Here is a 23,023-nt window from a genome sequence, read left to right as displayed (position 1 = left end):
CAGCAAGGCCTTGCAGTGGATACTATAAAAGGTTACTTTTTGGCCCTTTCTACCTTTGCCTGACTAGCCCTACTTATTCAAATGACCTGTTGTAATGAGATTCATTAAAGGTTTCTCATGTGTAAGTCCCTCAAGTTGATACGTAGCTTCCCTCTGCATTTCCTGACCTTGAAGACTGTCTTCCTCACTGAGATTAGATCAGCTTGTCGTATGAATGAATGACGATCACTTTCAGTGGAACCCACATACAACACCGTTTACCAAACATTGTCTTGATGGGGTCTTGAGCGGTCTTCTTAAGTTGCATCTCCAAAAATCTATTACTCTACTAGCTTTTTGGGATCCCACTTATCTCTCCACCGAGATGGAGAGGCTCCTCGGTTGTACTCTAAAAGTGTGCTAAGCTTTTACATAGATCATACCACAGATCATTGAGTGGATGAGCAGCTTTTTGTGGGGTTCTCCAGGGCAAAGAAAGGAAAGGCTGTGTAGAAGAGGACCTGGTCAAAGGGGTTAGTCTTCTGCATTAAGGTCTGCTACACACTGGCCAAGAAGCAGACCCTGTAATGTTTAAGAGCCCAATCCACCAGGTGTAAGGCTTCTACTACTGCATTGGCATGAGAATAGTCTATCCTTGATATCTGCCAGGCTGCGACACGGGCATCGGTACGTATGGTCATGAAGTACTTCTGCCTTGACAGCTAGGTCAGGCAGGAAGGACACGTTGCCTACCTAGTTCTGCAAGACTTCCTTGTCTGAGTCCATTCCATATGGACCTACCACCTTGGGCAGGAATTACTTTCGTATCTATTTTAAGGTGAGGAATCTGGGGTTAGAAGTATCCATCAGAAGAACAAGTTACCTTCGGTAACGCTCTTTTTGATGGATGATCTAACCTCAGATTCTTCACTGCCCTCCCACCGACCTATGACTCAACACACTGTAGCCTCCAATTGTTCACACTATGCGTCTGAGGGCACGGGCAGTTAAAACGATAAGAAACTGACATCTGCACACAAGGGTGGCACTTAGTTGCAACTCCGCTCCATAACTTCTAGGGCGGTGTGGAGCCAGTGCAGAGCCACAAAGCGCCACCTAGTGACGTGTAGGAGCACTACAATGAAAAATTCTCCGGAACCACTCTGGCATCTCGGAAATATTCTAAGGTGAGGAGTATCCACCAGAAAGAGAGTTACCAAAGGTAAGTAACATGTTTGGTTTCTATTATCTGCTTTTCAATCTGTGTTGCATCTTGCGAGATGTCTCACTTTCTTAAATTCAGAGCAGGCATTGTGAATTTTTTAAATATTTATTACATATTCTAGAATGAAATAATATGTACTTAATTATATGTATTATTATTAAATATTGTATTTTAAATCAAAAATATGTTCTATTTTTGTATATTTTAACATTAATTTATATTTATTTATATTGTTCCCTATTGTAAATAATTTAAATAAATGTAACCTTACTTCCCATGGGGTTTTATTTTAAGTCCATACCTCCGTTATTTTCATGTGGAAGGGTGTTACAGTACCAGTGGTTCACAATGTGTAGTGCAGGGCGTTCTACATAAGTGTAAGTTAGTACAGGAGTGCAGTATGCGAAAACCGAAAGTGCAGGTTGTGAATCAGACCCAGTGTGGTCAGGGATTCTGTGCATTCCTCAAAGCAGCTGGTGTTGGGCTTTAGAGATCCATCAGTCTGTGCAGTCCAGTGTTTTAGGAGCACATCTTGTCCTGTGGATACCTGTTTGGCTGAGCAGGAAGCTTCACTTAACAGCTCCTTCAATCTTGCTTCTAGATTCTGGACCTCAGACGACTTTATTCTAATGACATCCATGCCATGGCCAATACCTATGGAATCGAAGCCGCTCTCAGGGTCATTGAAAAGGAAATCAAAGATGTATTTGCTGTGTATGGTAAGTTATCTGTGAGTTACTTTAAAAACATTGGGAATTTCATAAGCCAAGCAGCATCCTTCCTTGCAATGACTCTAAAGAGAAGATTGGGTTTAGTGGTCCATGTTCTTCATGGGTGGGAGAGAGACAGAGAGCGAGAGATACAGAGAATAACAGACAGACAGACCACCACCACCACCACCTCCAATTCCTCCTACTCCTCCTCCTCCTGTTCTTCCTCCTCTGCTCGTCGTCGTCGTGACAGGCTCTATATATCTTGACTTCAAAAAAGAGTTCGAGCATCTGCTGTTCAAGCGAAATGTTACCAATCTGTAGCTCCAGGTTTGTGTAATGCCGGGTAAGCACACCTTAAGATATTTACCTTTCTTGAACCGGTCTTGGCAGGCTATCAACCTTCCCAACCTCGTCCCCTCCTACCCCTTTACTACTCTGCTATGATCACTGTTTGCAACCATCCCTGTAATGTTTCTATTGCTTTGAATTCCACTTTGATTTTTTAGGGTTCATTTTCTATAAAGAGGCACTGAGTGTTTGTTATTAGATGTCAACTTTGCAATCCTTAATTGAATCTTGTCTGATTTTGTTGCTCATTGACTATGGCAAAACTCAAGAACTGTTGCCCGTTTGTTAGGTTATTCACAAGTGAATCTTTGTGCTTGCAGTGGCGGCTGGTGACATTTGAAAGTAGTGGGGCGTAAAAGTTAGGGATGACTGGATGGCCATCAAGATTTCTGAACACCTTTTTCACTCACTGATGGGCACTGTGAGAAACTGGCAGTGACCTCGGCCTCTGAGCTCTCAAGTGGTGCAACTCAGTTCAAAGTATGCACTGTACAAGAGCAATGTTATATATGAAAAAAATACAGAAGCAGCACTTTTAGGGAATGTAACTATGCAAGATTAATACATGCATTCTAAATAGGAACTAAATCACTGAAAATAACGGTTTAAAGTTATAATTAAATGTTAAAATGTTGACATTTACTTTCCTTAATGCAGCTGCCCTTGGTTTGCCATCTCTCTTCCTGTAGTGCCCTCACTCCAGTGCCACTGCTCTCTTTGTCCGTGTGGCGCATCACACAGAGTGGACTGTGCCACACTGGTCCATTAAGTTCCCTCTAACTAGCATCTAACACTATTCAACGCAAAGTAAAATACCAAAGACCGTGAAATCGCGCCCAGTATACGGATTTACTCACAAGAATATATATTCACAAGTATACTGGCAATACATATTTTTAACTTGTGGGTTTAACTCGAGTTAAAATTGCACAATAAAATAAATAATACTCACAATTTCAGTGTGCTTGAAGGGATTTCTGCGGCAAGACAGAGTCTGGCCAGCACTGAAGAGAGCAATCCGGCCTATCTCGAACAGGCTGCAGAGATGCCCAACTGTGCCGCATATGGCAACAAAGCGGTACAAAAGGGGGTGCTGATGGATGGAGCATCTGAACCAATCAAACACTCACACCCAGTCAACAGATCTGGGTTTGTTCCATCACCGTTCTTTAGCCCACTCTGCCACCCCAGTTCATACATGGCCATATGCAAATCAGTCTGACCCTGTGCCTCATGGGAACAGTCCAGCCCGATCTGCCAAGCCATGCCTTCCCTGGACCGGAAACAAGCTTCCTAGGACCGGTTTCTGGCATTTCAGCCGTCTTTAGCCAGGCTTGCTTGAATCCAGTGGCAAAGTGAGCAAGGAACTCACATCTGAGCATACCCTGCCAACTTATGGCGAACAAAGCGGTACAAAAGGGGGTGGTGATGGACGGAGCATCTGAACCAACTGAAATGCCAGAAACAGGTCCTAGGAAGCTTGTTTCGGTCCAGGGAAGACATGGCTTGGCAGTTCGGGCTGGACTCTTCCCATGTGGCACAGGGTCAGACTGATTTACATATGGCCATGTCTGAACTGGGGTGGCAGAGTGGGCAAAAGAACGGTGATGGATTAAACCCAGATCTGTTGACTGGGTGTGAGTGTTTGATTGGTTCAGATGCTCCGTCCATCACCACCCCCTTTTGTACCGCATATGGTGACAGCAATGCAGCGGGCGCCCAGAGACTTAATCGGTCTCTCGGTCACACTATGCCTCTGTCGTAACTACCGCAGGGGGGCTCCGCAGACAGAGCCTTCACAGGTTGGCACCTTCGGTATGAGATGCGGGGTGCACAGACTGTAATTGCTCTCCTTTGCCCAAGTGTTTTTTTCTGTCGTCACTCAATGCCCAGTACTGTGAGCGGCGTCGGTCCTCGGAGTAGAGCCCGTCTCCCTGCGTGTGGCACCTGTTGCTGCTCTTAGCTGCACCGCTGCATTCGGCTCCGCTTCTGCCTTTGTGTTGTATATGTGTATGTCCTGCAAGTATTTATACTTGTGTGTGTCTAGCTGACAGTTTGCTTATGGGTTGACAACCACACAGCACTTAATGAATCAGGTGGGCGCTATAGTGATGCACGGACTCGAGCTCTCCTCGACACTAGCGTGTGCTGCCCATTTTCCGCCCTCACATATTACGCAATTGTTTTTTAAGCGTCAGCTTGTGACTAAGGGCCACGCTGAACAGTTGCATATGATGGCTTGAGTGACTGCCCCAGCCCTACCATTCTGTCAGAGACAAGGGTCTGACACGTGAGTGTCTGTAGCAGGGACCGATCGGCCTTTCAGCGGCAGTGGCCTGGCTTGAGAGTAACTTTGCCAGGCCCCGCCGTCCTTTCAGATGCGCCGGCCGGACAGGAGGGGACTGTCTGTCCTTCAGCACTACAGACCTGTGAGAACCACTGGCCTCTGAGCAGGAAAGCGTCCGCTTTCTAAATCCGTCTCTCACCCTCAAAGGGGGAGGACGAGGTTGTAAGATTTCTCTACAGCTGCCTTAAAGAGACAGTAACACTGGGAGATCGGCCGCTTTTATCTCCGAATAAAGGACTGTCCCTTCCATTTCAGGGGGAGAAAATTGCGTCTATGTAACGGTATTAGCGCTGCTCAGCCGGGATGATTGCCGGCTTATTAACATACATTATTAGGGCATGAGTTAATGCTCGCCATTGGCGACTGACAGCCAGCCGCTCCTTTCTATACCAAAGCACGCGGGTCTCTTATGCTTTCATCAGTCCGAGGGCGGCGCAGCAGTGGCAGATAGCGCCCATTCCCCGTGTGGAGCACTGATCGCCGCCTCAGCGAGAGCCAGCCCTCTCTTCCCACGCACTTTGAATGTGGTGGCGCTGGTCCTGCAAGGTGTTTCCTCCTGCACCACCAGTGGTTCGGCGCGAAACATTTTCCCTACCGGAAGCGAAGCAGCCAGCAGGTAGCCTCCCTCCCCTGAGCCAATCACAACGCTGCAATGGCAGCGTTGTGATTGGTAAGGCGCAGCGTAGAGCGCCCCAGCCGGGCCATTTTCTCTATGTAGGCTGCATGCAGGGCTGGCTTTAGTACAGTTGGCGCCCTGTGCGACCATGTTTGTTGGCGCCCCCCCATGACCACCTCACCACGGATTCCCTCACTACCACCATTTGACAATGACGCCCAAGTCTCCATTACCACTGTCTCTTAGATTCATTTAGTTTTCTACCACCCCTCATACCAGTTTAGGGGCTTAGAACACTTTACATCACACATACGTTGCACGGAGACAATCATGCGTGTGTAAATCAGTGTATAGGAAATGTTACCTAAGACAGAGGACTACAATGTGTAGGATGCAAAAACAACAGTTGATGGGCACTCCACACCACCCAAGTTCAGACATGGCCATATGCAAATCAGCCTTTTGTACACTTTGTTCGCCATAAGTGTGGCAGGGTATGCTCAGACGTGAGTCCCTTGCTCACTTTGCCACTGGATTCAAGCAAGCCGGGCTGAAGACGGCTGAAATGCCAGAAACCGGTCCTCGGATGCTTGTTTCCGGTCCAGGGAAGGCATGGCTTGGCAGTTCGGGCTGGACTGTTCCCATGAGGCACAGGGTCAGACTGATTTGCATATGGCCATGTCTGAACTGGGGTGGCGGAGTGGGCTAAAGAACGGTGATGTATTAAACCCAGATCTGTTGACTGGGTGTGAGTGTTTGATTGGTTCAGATGCTCCGTCCATCACCACCCCCTTTTGTACTACAATGTGTAGGAGTCACATGTCATTCATAATGGTAGGCAGTATTTAAAAGTCATTGGTCTGGAAGAGCATAAATTAAGAATTTTAAATATAACATCATTGTTAGCGGTTTTCTTTAATAATGAGAGTTGGTTTCTACCCAAAATGAAAATTTTTTTGGATAAGGAAAGACTGGGCAAAAAACATGTAGCTGTAATATATTTCTTGCAGTTTGCATGAGCTCTTTGATGGCAGTTAATAGCTCACTGCCCTATATTAGGATTTTAACTTTTAAACTGCAAGCAACAAAAGCATATTGCTGACAAAAGTGATAACCCCTTGACCTATTTATAGTGTGTGCAAAATGGGACAAGTTCTTTGCAGCAGGCATATTAACCTTCTTGGCTCTGATGAGTTCAAACTTTCACCAGACAAAGCTCGAGTCTCTCACCAGGAACAACATTAATCACCAGAGTTATCCATCGTGGAGAAGCGTGGCTCAATGGTTAGAGCGGCAGACCCTGATGCAGAGGTCTGGCCCGGGACCAGGGTTCAATTGCCGCCGGACCTGATCATTCTCGCCTCGGTGCCTAGTCTAATCATGGGTCCCACTCTGTGACTCTGGGCAATAGCTTGCTTAATCTCCACAACGGCCCCAGCAGCGCTTGGATGCCTGGCTTCACCTTGGGGGTGCCCAGGAGCGGACATTTCACAGGAAAGCCAGGAAGGGTTCCACAGCGGTATGAATACAGCGCTACGAGAACTCTGGGTAGAAGTGCGCTATATAAATACAAATACATTTACATTTACATTGTGACATTTTTAATGAAGCTTGAACATTCCTGATCAAGGAACGTGGCATCTGGAGCTTTTAAAACAATAAACATGGCGCCCCCACCCCAAGTCAGCGCCCGGTGCGGTGGGACCAATCGCACCGCCCTAGAGCCGGCCCTGGCTGCATGCAGCAGCTTACATAGAGAAAAGGGGGAGTGCACATGACTGCATTGTTAGGCCCTGAGGCCGACCAGTCAGTACCCACAACAGTGGGCAAGCCACTCCCCCTCTGCCCTAAAGGAGGACCGCCCGCCCCCAACCAGGCACTTCTGCTTTCTCGCAGTGCAAGAAGCAGAAACATAAAATTATCGTTTTACCATTTTATGTTTCTGCTTCTCGCACTGTGAGAAAGCAGTAGGGCGATGCCCCCACACCCTATTGGCGAGCCGCCACTGTGTGCTTGAGTGAGAGTGCCCTGTACGTCGCACGTGTCTCAAAGCAGTTACATTTAGAAAGGTTGCAGAAAAACACCTGCTATCAGAAGTAAAGGATAGTTTTCAATGGCCAGTCACAAAAGTCACAAACCTAACCAATCCAGTTCACTGTGACAGAAACGTATAGGGTGAGCTGCTGACTGTGGAGACCAAGCATCGTAATGCACACCCGACGCCCTGCGCCAAAATGGTGTTGTCTGAGCTATTTTATAATCTGGATCCTGTGATGCGTAGACTTGCTCAAGTCCCTTTTGGCCTGTCTAATTTCATTTTTTAGGTGGTCTGTTACACTTCATAGGTGCATTGTTGGCAGCTGTCTGAATATATTTTGCTAGCTAACCTGTTTAAAGATCAAAAATGTTTGCTTTGTGTATATCCTGATTGTGGTCATAAATATGACCTTATCCACAAAATAAAATGATGTTGCACAGTGCGAAACCTCCTAAACCTTTGCAGAGTGAAATCATGAATAATCCAATCATTTTTGTATTGCGGAGGAGAAAAAGTGCAGAAATACAAGACACACAGCTCCTGCTCCGCTTCATTGCTTCCTTTTATTATTTAATACAGGTATTGAAGTCGATCCGCGACATCTGTCGCTTGTGGCAGATTACATGTGCTTTGAAGGTGTTTATAAGCCATTAAATCGTCTGGGAATGCAATCCAACTCCTCTCCTCTGCAACAGATGACATTTGAAACCAGCTACAAGTTCCTGAAGCAGGCAACCATGATGGGTAAATAATATTTGGTGCATTCACATTGTGCATGTAATGTTGACCATACCTACAGGGCTTGAAGGCAAAATGTTTTAGAGCTCTATCGTGCCTTATGCATTGTAAAGAATAAATAGCTGGAATAATTGAGAGCCTAATGCGTGACTTCTAAGTGTGAATAGTTTGAAGAATTGCTTTCGTGTAACAGTGCTGCCACTCGGGGAATAACACACTGCACTCATTTTCACTTAATACCGGCAGGTATATTCATATTGAGTTCGGGCTCCTTCGGTTCCTCTTCTGCTGTTTCCACTGTATTGTTATCAAATTCACTTCACTAGTTGAAGTCCCTCTCTGTCATATTCCAAAGCTGGGGCTTGCATTTCCATGGTAAGGTCCTACAGACCTTGCTTGGCTGTAAAATCTTCTCTGACTTGATGCCTTTTGCCTCTGGTATACCACTAGCTTACTCTCTACAGTGCAATGCCTGTGACTAACCATGTCTGTCATCTGTAACTGCCTCTGCCTTCACATCTGCCTAGCGTTGATACCAATGGGCCTCCTCCTACCTCCACAAACACCACTTTCTTCTGAGTCCCAGCGACCAAGCTTCCTGATAGTTACATCTTTCTGATGCAAGCAACACCCTTTTGCTGCTCTTCAACTTCAATACCCTGTTGATACATATATATATATATATACATATATATATATATATATATATATACTCCCTGCTACACTTTTGTTTGTCATCTGTTTCTTTCCCCACCTTCTTCAGCCTACTGATTCCAACATCTCCTTACAGACTGCATTCTAGAGCTCTTGATAGCTGTTTACTTTTTCCAGTCTGCCTTCACTACTTACCGCACCTGCCTTCCTCCCTCTCTTCACCTACTTTAACTTCCTCTTTCTACCTTACCCCCTCAACTATTGACTGGCATCTTAATCTTGTGGACTTCAGCCTCCGCCTATCTCTAGACTCTCCTACTATTACTATGTACACTCTTGCTATCTATCACTTCCAGAATCCTCTTGCTGTATTCTTTTTCCAGCCCCATTTTCTGCATCCCAATTCCCAGCAAGCCTTCTACTTCTTCCAGTATGTTTTTTCCTGCTACCTACCACTTCCACCATACACAAGACTACTGGTGTTCAGCACTTTCAGAGTATACTTACTTCCTAACACTTTCGGAATTTTCTTGATGCCTACCACTATCAGCATGTACTTGCTGCTGATCGCTTCAAGCATGCTGCTGCTACATGCCCTCTTCTATCCTTCCCCTTGCTGCAGATGATCACAGTCAATAAGAGCAGAGAATAAAATACTTGACCTTATGAATAAATGTTGCCATGTTATATTGAATTATATAGCGCACTAATCACCTGAGACACTTAATCAGGTGTGTAGGTGTGAGGTCCCCAAGGCGCTTATATGAAGAGCCAGGTCTTCAGCGTCTTGTGGAACTCAGTAAGTGAGGAAGAGGTTGTGATGTGTTGAGGGAGGTCATTCCATGTCTTGAGTGTGATGTAGGAGAATGAGCAACTTCCAGTTTTGCTTTTTCGAATGCAAGTAATGTTTGAGAGTGAGGCAGAACATGGGTGTCTGGTGTGTTGGTTAGAATGTGGCTGTTCAGGGTTTCTGGTCCTGTGTTGTGTAGGGCTTTGTATGTGTGAATGAGTAGGAGCCAGTGAAGCTCTTGATGTCTGGTGTGATGTGGGTGCGGCGTGGAGGTCAAGCATGAGACTTGCCGCATTTGGTTCTGGAGTCTGTGTAGAAGTTGTTTGGATATCCCGACATGAAGGGTGTTGCCATAGTATAGCCTGCTGGTGATGAATGCCTGCATGACAGTTCTTCTGGTGCTCTGAGGCAACTATTTGAAAAATGTTCGTAGCATGCGTAGGATGTGGAAGCTGTAGATGCACACCGCTTTGACTTGAGCCGTGATGTTGACCTTGTTGTCTAGGATGATCCCTAGATTTCTTGCATGGTCTGTGCGTGCTGGTCCTAGCTTCAACGGCCACCAGATGGAGTCCCATGGGGAGGTCTTATTACCAAAGACCAGTAGTTCTGTCTTGTCGGATTTGAGCTGCAGGTATTTGGTTCGCATCCAGTATGCTATTGTGGTCATGCAGTTGGTCAAGTTGGATGTTGGTCCTGGTGGTGGTTGTCTTGTCCGTCAGGGAGAAGATGAGTTGAGTGTCCATGGCGTGGGAGATGTCGGTGATATCTAGTGAGCAGATGATGTTGGCGAGCATTGTCATGTATATGTTGAAAAGGGTGGGGCTGAGTAACGATCACTGTGGACTCACTCCGCATATCAATCTCTTCTTCTCTGATGTGAAGGGTGACAGTCTGACCTTTGAGTTCTTCCTGTGAGGTAGAAACAGATCCATTTGAGAGCAGATCCTTGAATGCGAATTTCATGGTGTCTTCTGATAAGGGTGTTATGTGAATCAGTGTTGAAGGCTGCGGAGAGATCGAGCAGGATGACGGCTGCTGTTTCTCTTCAGTTCAGGATGATTCGAATATCGTCAGTGGCAGCGATTAGTGCTGTTTTGGTGCTGTGCTTCTTTCTGAATCAGTGTAAATCTTTATTGCTTGCTTAAGTAAAACTATTGCAAGATACAACATAAGACAATGTAGTATGGGCCTGGTGTAGGCAGCCATTTTGTGGTCTCAACCCCTGCAATTTGCAAAATCACACAACTTTCAACAACAAAATGGCTTTTTGATATGTATTATACCAACTTTCCAAGCCAGACAAATAATTCAAACTCGCGCAGTGGGTTAACTGGCCAATACTGATTCACTATTAGAGGTGTAAAAGGGCGTCCCCTCCTAATTATGATTCATTATGGGATGTATGAGTGGTTTTGGTTTATGACCACAAACATTTGTTTAATTTTTATTTATTAAACTGATCGTTCTGTGACTCGCCTGCAACTGGGGTTTTGGTGATGCAACCTAATAGTACATAAATTAAGACTGGTCCCAAAAAGTTGGTGGACAATTTGGGTCCAATTTTGGCGACCAGTCTTTCTTACATCAGGACCTATAAAACCACAAAAAATATATATATGTAGACGTTCATGCATCCAGTAAAATTAATACAGAAGATAAGTAAATACAAACAAATCCTGTGAATTGTAAATATTCAGCACAAATTTCACAATTTGACCAAAATATACATGGAGATAATTACACCACTGTTGATTCAACATCAGACAAAACTTCCTGTTACCCAATTGTTAGCACAATTAAAGGTATTTACGGATTCAAGTTTTTTTCTTGGTTTAGTTAACTAAACAGTATGGGGTTATATGCTTAGAGTTGTAGTTTCAATCACCTAAAGCTTCTATAGTTCTTATGGCTGCCTTGGAGGAAACTCAATTTTAAATAGCTCACTATCTTTGCTGTTAAAACCCTTTTCAGCTGCGACGATGCACTGGTAATGTTGAATATGCACAGATGAGTGATCGAGGAGGCGCGGGACTGTGGGTTGCTCCCACCGGATTGGAGGCACGCCGAGGTGGTGGTTTTCCTGAAGGCGGGACGGCCTCCGGAGAGCCACGCATCCTTAAGCCCGATATCGCTGATCAATACGGAAGCCAAGGTCATGGCCAAGGCCCTAGCCAATAGGCTTAAGCCCCATATTACGGACCTGGTCCACCCTGACCAGGCGGGCTTTATGCCCCGGAGGGCCACCCGACACAATATCAGGTGTGCCCAGGTGGCGGTCTCGGCCTGGAGGAATCTGGAGGAGCGGGCTGCCTTGTTCCTGGCATACATGGACCGTGCTTTTGATTCCCTAAGTTGGACCTACCTGTTTGACCTGCTGCGCCGCCTTAATATAGGCCCTCGCTTTCTGGCCTACGTGCAGCTGTTGTACACTGGTCTCACGGCCTCCATGCGAGTTGGGGGGGCGGTGTCCCGGCCCTTTTCGGTTCAGAGGGGTACACGACAGGGGTGTCCCCTTTCTCCATACCTATTCGCGCTGGCCATGGAGCCTTTAGCCGCGTAGGTGCGCATAGACGCCCAGCTTAGGGGCTTTCGCTGGTCCCCGGGCCTTACGGACAAGAAAGCATTATACGCTGACGACGTATTGTTCTTCCTTACAGATCTTGATCGGTCGGGGCCACGGCTGCTGCGCATCTTACAGATCTTCGGGGAGTCCTCTATGTGAACCCGGGTAAATCCACCTTGTGGGTGCTGGGCGGCGGGCGACCGGTAGGTGACTGGGCAGCTGGCTTACAGTTGGCCCCCGGAGGAATGAAGTATCTGGGAGTCTTTCTGTCCGAGGATGCGGGGGTCTCCCGCGTTTGTAACATTGCCCCGATTTGGGATCGTACGCGGGAGGATATGAAGGCATGGGGTCGCATGCCACTGTCCATTTTTGGGAGGTCGGCCATATTTAAAATGGTGGCGCTCCCACGACTTGTGTATCAACTACAGAATCATCCCTACCCCGTTCCGCCTCGTTGGTTTCAACAAGTTAATTCGGCACTGGGCGGGTTCCTCTGGGAGGGTGGGACTGTCAGGGTTGCGCTACGGACATGCTTTCGGTCCACATACGTGGGGGGCCTCGCTACATCTGATATACTCTCGTACTATCAAGCCGCGCATCTTTTGGTCCTCAATGATTGGTGGTACGGGGACAGGGGGGATCCAGCATATGCTGTTGAACGCCATCTTATGGGCTTGTTGTCCATTCATGCCCTTCTGTACTCGGCACCGCTTCGGCGGAGTCTTCCATCCGCCACGCAAGTGGTCTTCTCCGTCTGGCGGCAGGCACTGCGCCGGATGGGATGGTGGAGCGTTCTCACTCGGGAGACCCCCCTCTGGCACAATGGTCGCTTGCCCCAATTGCTGACCCTCAGGGGTTTCGACGGGTGGGACGCCATAGGTGTCTCCTCTCTGGGGGACGTGATGTCGGGCGATACCTTGAAGTCGTTCCAAGATCTGCAGAATGACTTTGGGATGCCCCGTTCACAATTCTTTCGCTTTCTCCTACTTCGACATGCACTGACACCATACCTGACGGACATAGACACCCTTCCAGACTTTAGCCCACTTGAAGCCCAGTTGTTTATGGGGGAACTGCCAGACAAAAAACTGTCCCGTATATACCAATCCCTGGTGCGGCACTGTTCCCCGGACCTACAGAGGTTGCGGGAGGCGTGGGTGGGGAATGTTGGAGAATTGGAGGAGGAAGACTGGATGGAGGCCCTGGCGAGTCCCAGGGGGGCGGCGATTTCCACACGTCTGAGACTTATACAATTTAAACGACTCCACTCTGACATTGTAACCACACGGGAGTGCTGGAGCACGTTAGTAGTGCTCTGATGGTTTTGGCATGTGCTCATTGTTTCTCTTATTGTTCTCAGTGAACTGGTATATGGTAGCAGCGCAACCTGGGGGGGTGGGCGGAGGGGGGTGTTTGTTTCGTATGAAAATGTCTGACACTGCTGTGCTCGTTCCATTGCTGTGTGCAACAGAACCCGGGGATCGGGGCTTTGCATTTATATTTGTGCAGACTAATAAAATGTGTTTTGAAAAAAAAAAAGAATATGCACAGATGAGATTTTTGGAACCAACTTTTCTCTCCTTGAATCTCGGGGCATAAATGGATCGGGTGGTATTGTTGATTGACAGAACCTGAAACTGTTGTCTAAAAATTGGATATTTCTAACACTTCCGAATATCGCTGTTGAATAACTTATAAGCATGAAGGAAGATAAATAAGGCTGCAGTTTGCTTCATACATCAGATTGCAGAATCAAATGGAACATCTTTTAGAGCAGGGATCTCCAGTGAGTGTGCATTCCAGCTGCTTAAAAATAGCTCCCCTGTGTGTAGCTCAACCTTGTAAATTAAAATGCTTTTGTTTGGTTATAGGCATGTTTAATATATTGAAAATTATTTATTTAAAACTAAAATGTGTGTATTTTGAGAACTGATAAGCTGATGTTTGTTTAACAAATCTGTTTATGGCTGATATTTGAATATGCTGTGTTGGGAAGTCCTTTCACGATGTCCTTTCTTAGATGCCAGGCGGCAATGTGTATTTCAGGTGGTCTGTGCTAGTAATCCTGCATGCATGCAGTGGCCACTAATAGAATCTTGTCTGGAGTGATCACTATTGTAAAACTGATCATTTGTATTAGGAGTTCTGGATATTTTTAAGGAACATGAATAGCTCTAATAATTAAAAAGGTTGAAGATCCCTGTTTTAGAGACTAAGTAATTCAAATTGCTCTTAAATTACCTTGACTTCAGCTGCTGTTTGAGGTGGAATTCAAAGATTCAAAAAGTGATTTTATTCCAGTTCTCATGCATATCATTTGAGTTGAGTGCACTATGTAATAGTATAAATCCTGAACGTTTGCAAATTCCATGTCAAAATGCATTTCAGCCCAGAGGGGCGATTTTAGGCTAACTTCATTGGGTACTCTTAAAACTGAAGCACTCTGAATTAGCATCCACCGAAAAGAACTGTTGGGAAAAAAAACTAATTTATAACCTAAATTGCGATTGAACGATTGTAGTTGGTAATTAAAAAAGTTTTGTAAAAATATTGCAATGTACCTTGTTGAATCATTTGCTCATTTTTCCAGGATAATTTTTGTTGCCGTGTGTTAGAGCAGGTGCAAATATTACCCTGATTACCTCCAGTAGTCCTTTAATGCTTTGGCTGGCTTAATCCTTCTCAAAGTTGAGTTTGTGGTTACTATGCTGTTATGTGTCTGGGCTTGCTTGTTGTCTTGTCTCGTTCTTTCAGATGAAAATGTTTGAGTGAGCATTTTTTAATAAACTGGACAATACTTCAAACTATACCAAGCTCATTTCGAGCCCAGGCTTTTTGTTCTCTGTTATCGTCTGTGATCTCAAGTCCTCCCACTTGGTCACCTTTTCTATCCCCCCCTCATGCTGTCTTTTATCTCCAGAATCCTCCTGACTCTGTAACCAGCCTGGGCTGCAGTCAGATGCATGGGTTATTGTGACAAACCAGTCACTTTTAATTCACAGGTACCTAGAGCTAAATAAATGTTGCAAGATCAGCCAGGTTTTCTGCATTTCCATCCATAAGAGAATTATCCTAAGGTGCCATTGTTAACCTTCCATAACCTTTGGATTCATAAAGTAACAAAACCAACTACTACCACCCATCTGATACCTACCATCGCCGTCTTGCTGCTTTCTGTTTGCCACCTTCAACAGTACTTTGCCTTCCATCACCAGATGTTCTTGTGTAGCCTCCCACTGCCAGCTCTGTACGGCTAACCTTTGTAGTTGGAGAATCCAGACAAAACCATCGGTGTGGTGAATTCCTTCACTCCCTCTTTCAAACTGAGAAGTTTCTCCGATAAAGGTGTTGTTGTCATTCTCCCCAAGGCATTCACATATACCTCATGCTTTCCCAATATATATCCAACTTTACTCAGTCATGTTTCTGCCCAGTGCCTTAAATCCAAAATACCGTGGCGCCACGCGTTTTACCTTCGATTCATGAAAATATGCTTCGCTTTCATTTGCTTTCTTAATTTTTTGCTGTACCTCTAGATGTCAATGTATGAATTTGCAGAGTTGTGTGAACTATACCTTGCTGTTCACTGATGGGACAGTGATCTTTTTTTGGAGTATGTGTCATTACTGTGTTGCATTGTATCTCAAACTAAACCAATACCGCTTCTTAGAGGACCTCTACATTTGTGGGACTAAGCTATTCTTGAAGATTCAGGTATACAAAGGGAGCCTTAACTATTCTTTTTCAGTGTACTAGTTGGGAAGTCCATGAGGCATAAGTGGCAAATTGTATTATCTACCTTGGGTACTGGCCAGTAGTCACTAACAACCCAAGTGAAGAGGCCTGACTTTGTAGTAGATAATCTGTCCTGGCATGAATGTGTAGTCCTCCCTGTCTTGACACCACAGTTGCTTTAGAATTAGTTGCTGTAAATGAACTGTTTTGCCAGAAATATAATTTTTGTGATCATTTGTTAGACTTATCTGTTTTAGGCGAAAGCATGTAGAATTGTGGACTCCCCAGACAGGGTCCTATGGAATCAAAGCGCGTTCTAATGATGTCTCACCTTCTCTTTGAATGGTGATGAGTTTTGTGGTTCACCCACCTTAAACAGTGCCCAAGCTCCATCTGCTTTGGCACACATTGGACTTTGAGCTCTTTTAAGCATTAACGTATCATGTTTAGTCACAAACAAGATCAAGCAGATCTATATCTGTTATAAAAACAAACCAAGGAAACCGAACTGCCAATATTTCTGATTTAGTAAATTAATGTTCTTCTACCTTTAAAGCATCAAGATATCTGAATTCAAGCATTGAACACAATCATATTCCAGCAAGTAGAGTTAAGGTTACAAAATGGCATTGTATTTCAAAAGTTTTACTCATCCTAATGTTGTCCTGGTTTCTTCAACACCTTTTATATGTTCATCAAACGTGCTCATTCCATTGTTATCAACATTTTCACATCGAATGACTTTGTTTATTTTCTTTCTTCAGGTGCCCATGATGACCTGCGCTCCCCTTCTGCTTGTATTGTTGTAGGGAAAGTCGTGAAAGGAGGCACTGGCTTGTTTGACCTTAAACAACCTTTAAAATAGTTTGCCCATAAACATCAATGTGGCTGGAAGATTATCTGGAGCCCTCCAAAGTTATATTATATATGCCATATGTACATGCCAGAATGTACCATATCCATAAATATTATATTTATAAAACAAAATCGCTGATGAATTGAAAACTGAATTAATGTATGTATTGTGTATAAATGAAAGCTAGTGTAAAAGATATCAGAATATGCAAATGAAGCGGGTTACTCCAATGGAAGTATGCAGGAGAGAGTCAAGTTTTTGAACAATGGAATTTTTAAACAGAAGTGAGATGTAGTGGCAAACTAATACCAGTTAGTGGTGTGCCAAGAAATGTTATGTTGCTTATTTTTTATTAAAAAATAACTGACAAATAAATGTACATGTGTTTTATTGGAGCACTATATTTAAATTACATGCAGACTGTACAATAGAAAATTCCAAATCTGCCAAGAGAGCCGTTCATGACTTACATCTTCCAAATTTATTCTCACAGTGAGTCGGTCAATAAAACACTCAAAAAGGCAACGATGATCAATGCCCAAGCCAGGTTTCTTTTTATTTAATTTATGTATTGCTATTGTTTGGGGAGTTTCAACGAGTGCGCAGACCAGCGTTGCAGGAAAGCGGAAGTCATTATCCCTATTGGTTTTTACAATGTAAATGTTTGTCAGCCTTTCATCTTTAAGATATTGATAAATGAGTACCATTGAGTTGGATGGCAATAAACATCTGTTATATCAGCACCAAAGGACCAAACTTTGGGTGAACATCTGCTTTACAAATGAACATGTTATGTGATGTTGATAGAAAGCATCCCCATTTCGAAGAGATTTCTGTGTCCTTCCCATAGATTATCCTTTTCAGGCCGATAACCGAGGTGATTCCCAGGAATGCAAATCCCATTTTTTGGCTGTCATTTATATTTGTAAGCACATTCTAAATCTTTCATTCCCTCCTTTCTTGATTTAATTGGCCAGGACAACCCATGTCCAGCATCATCCAAGAATACAAATCTAACATTCCAAGGTTAGGATTCTGTAATTTCAGGATTAGACAGTTCAGAATTCAGTTCATGCAGGTTTATTAAGAGTGGTGGTTGGTAGAGCAGATAAGCCACCCAAAACCAAGGACTATCCACCTTCTTTGTCCACCGCAACCATGAACGTATCATGTTTAGTCACAGACAAGAACACTCAGATGCTTATCTGTGATGAAATTGGTGTTCCCCTTCTCAATATAGCTCAGTTTCTTTATACTTACCACATTTCTTCATATAAAAGCATAGCTTTTGTCTTGCCTGATTATTCTGCACATGATTTTTAAGATACCACATTTGACCCATCCACTGTTGTGGGTTTCCCGACTCGCAGCAATTTGAATTGTGACACCTTTGATTCTGGTGTGGTACGGGGAAAACCACAACATAGACCTCACATCATTTAGTACCACACACATATTGGGCAAGGCCCATTGAACTCACTTCCCAAGCACCCTGTTCATACGTTAAACAAGACCGCTGGTTTGGGAATGGTAAAAGGAATTACTTCTGCACTCACAAACTACACACCATTATCTGGCATTAAACTCCAAGGAAAACCCTCTCTTAAAGACATGTACTTCAGGAACTCCACTACCACAATTGAACTAGGTGTGGTGATGATTCTAGCTTCCAGCCACTTACTATAGTATTCTAAAAAGACTAATGCGGGACTGAACTGACAATTGTGAGGATTGTAGTGTATTATATGGTATGGTTGTGCGACCTTACTGTGTAGTACACTCACAAAATTGTCTAAAGTGTAGTCCGGCTCATTTGTAAAACCTTTAGCTCAACCCTGGGTAACTGTGGCTTCGACCAGCAAGGCTTAAACAAAGAAACAATTGTAAAGAATTTAACCCCTTGGCTGCTGGAGTCATTCCCCTGCCGTGCTGGGAGGAGGGACGCGCACAGCGCCCCGGTGCTCATGACGAGCTGAGCTCGTCATGAGCCACGGTTCTCGTGTGCTCATGACGAGCTGAGCTCGTCATGACCACACCCGTTTCATTAGAACACTCGCTCAGCAGCGGAATTTGCCTAGCGTGCGAGCGTTCTAACGGTCATGACGAGCTCAGCTCGTCATGAGCACACGAGAACGATGGCTCATGACGAGCTGAGCTCGTCATGAGCGTGGGAGGGGTTAAAAGCACTAAACAGCGAAATAGGAAAATTACACAACACAAAAGAAATCCGACACCAATTAATAAAAATAGATATTTTTATGAATTCAGGTCACCAAGATGAGCAATTCCACTGGAGGGTTCCGAATATATAGATGTTTAAGTAAAACGTAAATCTCAGCTTTTTAGCCCAAAGAGCAAACAAGCTTTGATGACCTTAAAGTTTAGAATTTTTTTTAAAGTTTGAAAGAGTTGCATTTGGCTACTCTGCCCCGAGTGGGGTGACCAAATCCGACAGGGCGAAGGTCACGAGGACCACTATGGAATATTTGGACAGTTGCCTGACACAGAAGCAGTCAAAATTCCAGTTCCACAATTTATATCCAGACAGCCATAGACTTCAATGGTGTGGTCTTGATGCTGGGAATGCGGTATTCAGAGGATGCTGAAAGATGCTCCGGGTGCTGGGCTGTCAACGCAATTGCCTTTGTGTTTATTTCCCAGTCCATGGGTAAAGTGGCGCAACTTTGGCTACATGGGTGAGTTTCCCTCAAAGTCCTCTTTGAGCCAGTGGAAGGCCAGCTGTGGCTGAGCTACTGATCTCCGTGCACAGTTGATCTAGTAGTATTCTTAGGTGAAGGATGGTGTCCTTCTTTGGTGACCAGTCTGGACTCCAGGGTCAAGTAGACTCCGGTGCAACTTTTGGCCATCGAGAATTGATCCCTTGGGTTGCCCAGCAATGAGTCGAAGAAGGTGGCTACTGACTTGTCGGATGAACCTCTTCAGCTTTGATGGCGATGGTTCCAGGGGATCAGCCGACTGACCTTTGAAGTCACTTCTTTGGGGCCCGGAGTGACTTTTCCACAAGCCAGGAGCTGCAGACACAGTCCTCTCTTTGCCAGCCCCGGCAGGCCAGAAGTCAGTGCAGCCTCTCTTGCCAGGTGCAGGGGTCAGCAAGGCAGTACTCCTTAGGTTCTTTCGCCAGTTCCATCGTGATTTGGGGTTCAGGGTGCCACAGGTGCCATTTATGCCCAGAAAGTGCCCGGGGTATGACGCGATCCTTTGGCATTGGGCTACCAGGATCCCTCCTGGCCTCTGACGACTTACTGTTATGTGTGAGATCTAGCAATCCCCTAGTGCCCTATTCTGCCCATTCTCAAGAAGCCTGAACCCTTACTTGGATGTTAGGAGCTTGGTAGCCACACTAGGGCAGTGGCTACCTGTAGGCTACATGGCCACAGGAAAATCGGTTAGGCCACTGGTTTCCCCTATCTATTCCCACTGCCAGCCTGTCTATGTGAACAAAGAGGCAATTCTTCAGGAGTGTGATCACCATTTGCCCACCAAAGGCAGCTTTGCCTTTGAAGTTCACCTTTTGATCCAACTCCCTGAGTGGCTTTCTGCAGGGGGGAGATAACAGCTCTTCTTGTATCAGGCTTCCATTGTTCTTAAGCCTGGGAGTCGTTCACACAAATCCCTAAGAGAGCAGAAGGCTGTCTGGTGCCCAGCAACTGTGCGAGGCCACTGGTCAAACAGGCAACAGAGTGGCAGCTATCTAAAAGTTGCCTTTCCTTAAAGTTACATTAAATTCGAACTCAAGTTTAATGCCACAAATAATTTGATACCTTGAAGTACGTACCCTCTTTATTAGTTCCATTCCAAAGTTAGCCAGACTGAGACGTTAGCCCAAAATTCTGTGTTAGCCAATGGGGCTGTGTAGTAAAGTGGACTATTATGTGATTTGGGGGGTTAAACCACACCATGTAATACTATTTCAATACCCCAAAGATGGTCCATGGATTCACACTAATAAATCCTCTGCTCAGTCCTGGTAGAGTGGCACAAAGCAGTCAGGCTTTCGTAGAGGAAAATATGGTATGCATTTTGGAGTGTAAACACATAGAGGGGTGGGGAGAAAGAAACTCGATACAGACAAAGACAGAGCTGTGAAAAATAATAATTATTTAGAAAAAACTGCCCTCACTCACACACAATATGTGTGACATGCTTCATCATCGGATCTGCTTACAATATGCCCCCGTTTAGCCACGCAGGGGGCGGAGCATAGGGAGGGGGGAACACAAAACAGAAGGATCAACACAAATGTAACAGACAGTGATCACGACAATCAGTGTTGTCCCTAAGGACTGGGTGAGTGATAGACGAAAAGTGCAGTTAGATAGTGCTCATTAGAACTGGCTCATGGATACCCGTTAACCCTTTATTCATAGGTTCCACGGTCAGGATTAAAAAAGTGTGAAGGATGACAAAGTGTTTAGGCAGGAGGTCAAGATCCAAAAACACACCTCCTTAAACTGCGATGGTCAACATGTTTCGACCGTATTAAAGTGCCCTCTCTTACATGGGTCACGTCGGTCTTCTTCAGGACAGTCTATCTGCCACAGTCCCTATTTACCTCTTACCTCAATATGGTAATTGTCAGAGGAAAACCACGTGGAGGTTACTTCCACAATCGTGGATTGTTATTACTAAAAAAGACAAGAAAAATAATAACAATTCAACCAAATATACGATATAATGCCATGTAATATCGTGTAATGGGAGCTATATCCCACATCAGGCTTTCATATACATAAATGGTTCCTCGAAACCCTGGTTGCCAATAGTGCCCATGGCAAGAATGATGTTCTAGTTGCATTGTTGAAAACTAATTGTTTATATATCAATGGCCTCCAGTCAACTACTGACTGTCTTAATTAAAAACCCAGACACGTGTCACAAACAGTATAGTTGTACAGGCTAGCGGAAGCACTACCCTGTCGATAACTTGTGATTAAAAACATCCCTTATGCATATCACATCACTAAGAATAAACAATCATGCCCCTCCGATATTCCTGGGGCATAGATAGCTTACCGAGTCTATTGATTCTTAAGGCTCAAATTGGCGTCAGGCGGGTGGAGTTCCAAAGAACACAACTTGTGTTCGGAAAGAAACATATTCATTGTACATGCTGTTTTAAAGTTTTACTCTCTTTGTACCTCAATTCTCTAAAGGGATCACCATTCATCATAGTTTTGTGGTTAACGCCGGCGTATCAAAGTACATAGCTCCCTAAGTGCCTTAATGTTAATAGTTGCCTCTATTAATAACTCCTGCCTCAAAATAAAGTAACACTCATCACAAAACTATGACTACAACCAGGGTATTAAAATACGCAGATTCCTACTTGCCAAAGCGTCTCTCTATTGGCCCCCTGAGACGGGGATAAACCAGTCACTAATGTCTCACGGGGTCGAGAAGTGCCCTAGTACGTAAAGCCACAAAGGACCCCCAAGGAAGACACCCGCTTACTGTTCCGATGGAAGCCTCCAGCACCAGTTGTGCCCGCTGTCCGATGCGCCGTGACGATCACGGCGTGTAGGAAACTCCGCCATTTAAAGCGGATCCTGCCGGCAACCCGGAAGACAGCGCGTCGCGTATGAGCCTATGTGGAGGCGTCATTACATGCGAAGTGCTGTCGGGAAAGGTAGTTTGGCCCTTCATAAGAGGCCTGATGCCTTAATCTGGAATGAAAACAATACGTCATTCCGTGTATGAGGCTATCGGGAAAGGTAATTTACTCTATGCAGGGGAAGGGGTGAGAGGCATGAGGGAAGGTGTACCTCGATCTATCAGTGTAATTCATAAATTAATATGCATATGTTTCGGTCCTCATACCCACTACAAACTAATGGGAAATTCCTCATCAGCATAATGATGATAAAGTTAAGGGACCCACAAATCCTTGTGGTCTCTGTAAAGCAAGGTATCCCATAGTGTGTTATTGTAATTCATACAAATCGTAACCTCAGCCCACAAAATTATCGCAGATTTTATGTACCGAACCTGTGTATCTATTAAAAGATGGATGAGTACAAAATTTGAAACCCGGATGATATGCTACATACAGAAGGAAATGGAACAATGTATTCACGTTATATCCAAGTCTGGGATATAAGAGAAAATCCACCCACAGCAGTCTACAGTAGATACAGTTCAGAATGTCAAACATTTCGGTTTCTAGCGCGTAAATGTATATTAATAATATGCACCTATTAGAAAACCCAATCCATCATGATGTATCCTGTGCTTGTATAGCATCCAGAGTCCTCGAGATTCATCTACTCAGGGCATGCCACGGTATATCACCATTAAGACCCCGAAGGTCACTGTGAAGGCTGAAGACCCATTTCTGTTCTCTAACAAATAGGGCTCTGTTCTCATCCTGTCATCGAGAACCTATTCTAGGTTTCTCTAT

At 44.8% G+C, this 23,023-nt stretch overlaps 1 protein-coding gene across 1 annotated transcript in view; it reads left to right on the top strand.

The window, feature by feature from the left end:
* POLR1A (RNA polymerase I subunit A) overlaps positions 1–16,980 on the top strand; it is a 514,608-nt gene extending 497,628 nt beyond the window's left edge. Inside the window, exons 32-34 of the mRNA XM_078678659.1 lie at positions 1,806–1,923; positions 7,846–8,010; positions 16,514–16,980. Coding sequence (XP_078534785.1) covers positions 1,806–1,923; positions 7,846–8,010; positions 16,514–16,614 — 384 coding nt within the window. The 3' untranslated portion in view covers positions 16,615–16,980. The remainder of the gene's footprint in view (positions 1–1,805; positions 1,924–7,845; positions 8,011–16,513) is intronic.
* The last annotated feature ends 6,043 nt before the right edge of the window (positions 16,981–23,023 follow it).

Source organism: Lissotriton helveticus, chromosome 2_2 (assembly GCF_964261635.1).
Source record: "Lissotriton helveticus chromosome 2_2, aLisHel1.1, whole genome shotgun sequence".
NCBI lineage: Eukaryota > Metazoa > Chordata > Amphibia > Caudata > Salamandridae > Lissotriton > Lissotriton helveticus.
Note: the sequence above shows the minus strand (reverse complement) of the source record. Positions and strands in the feature narration are given on the sequence as shown.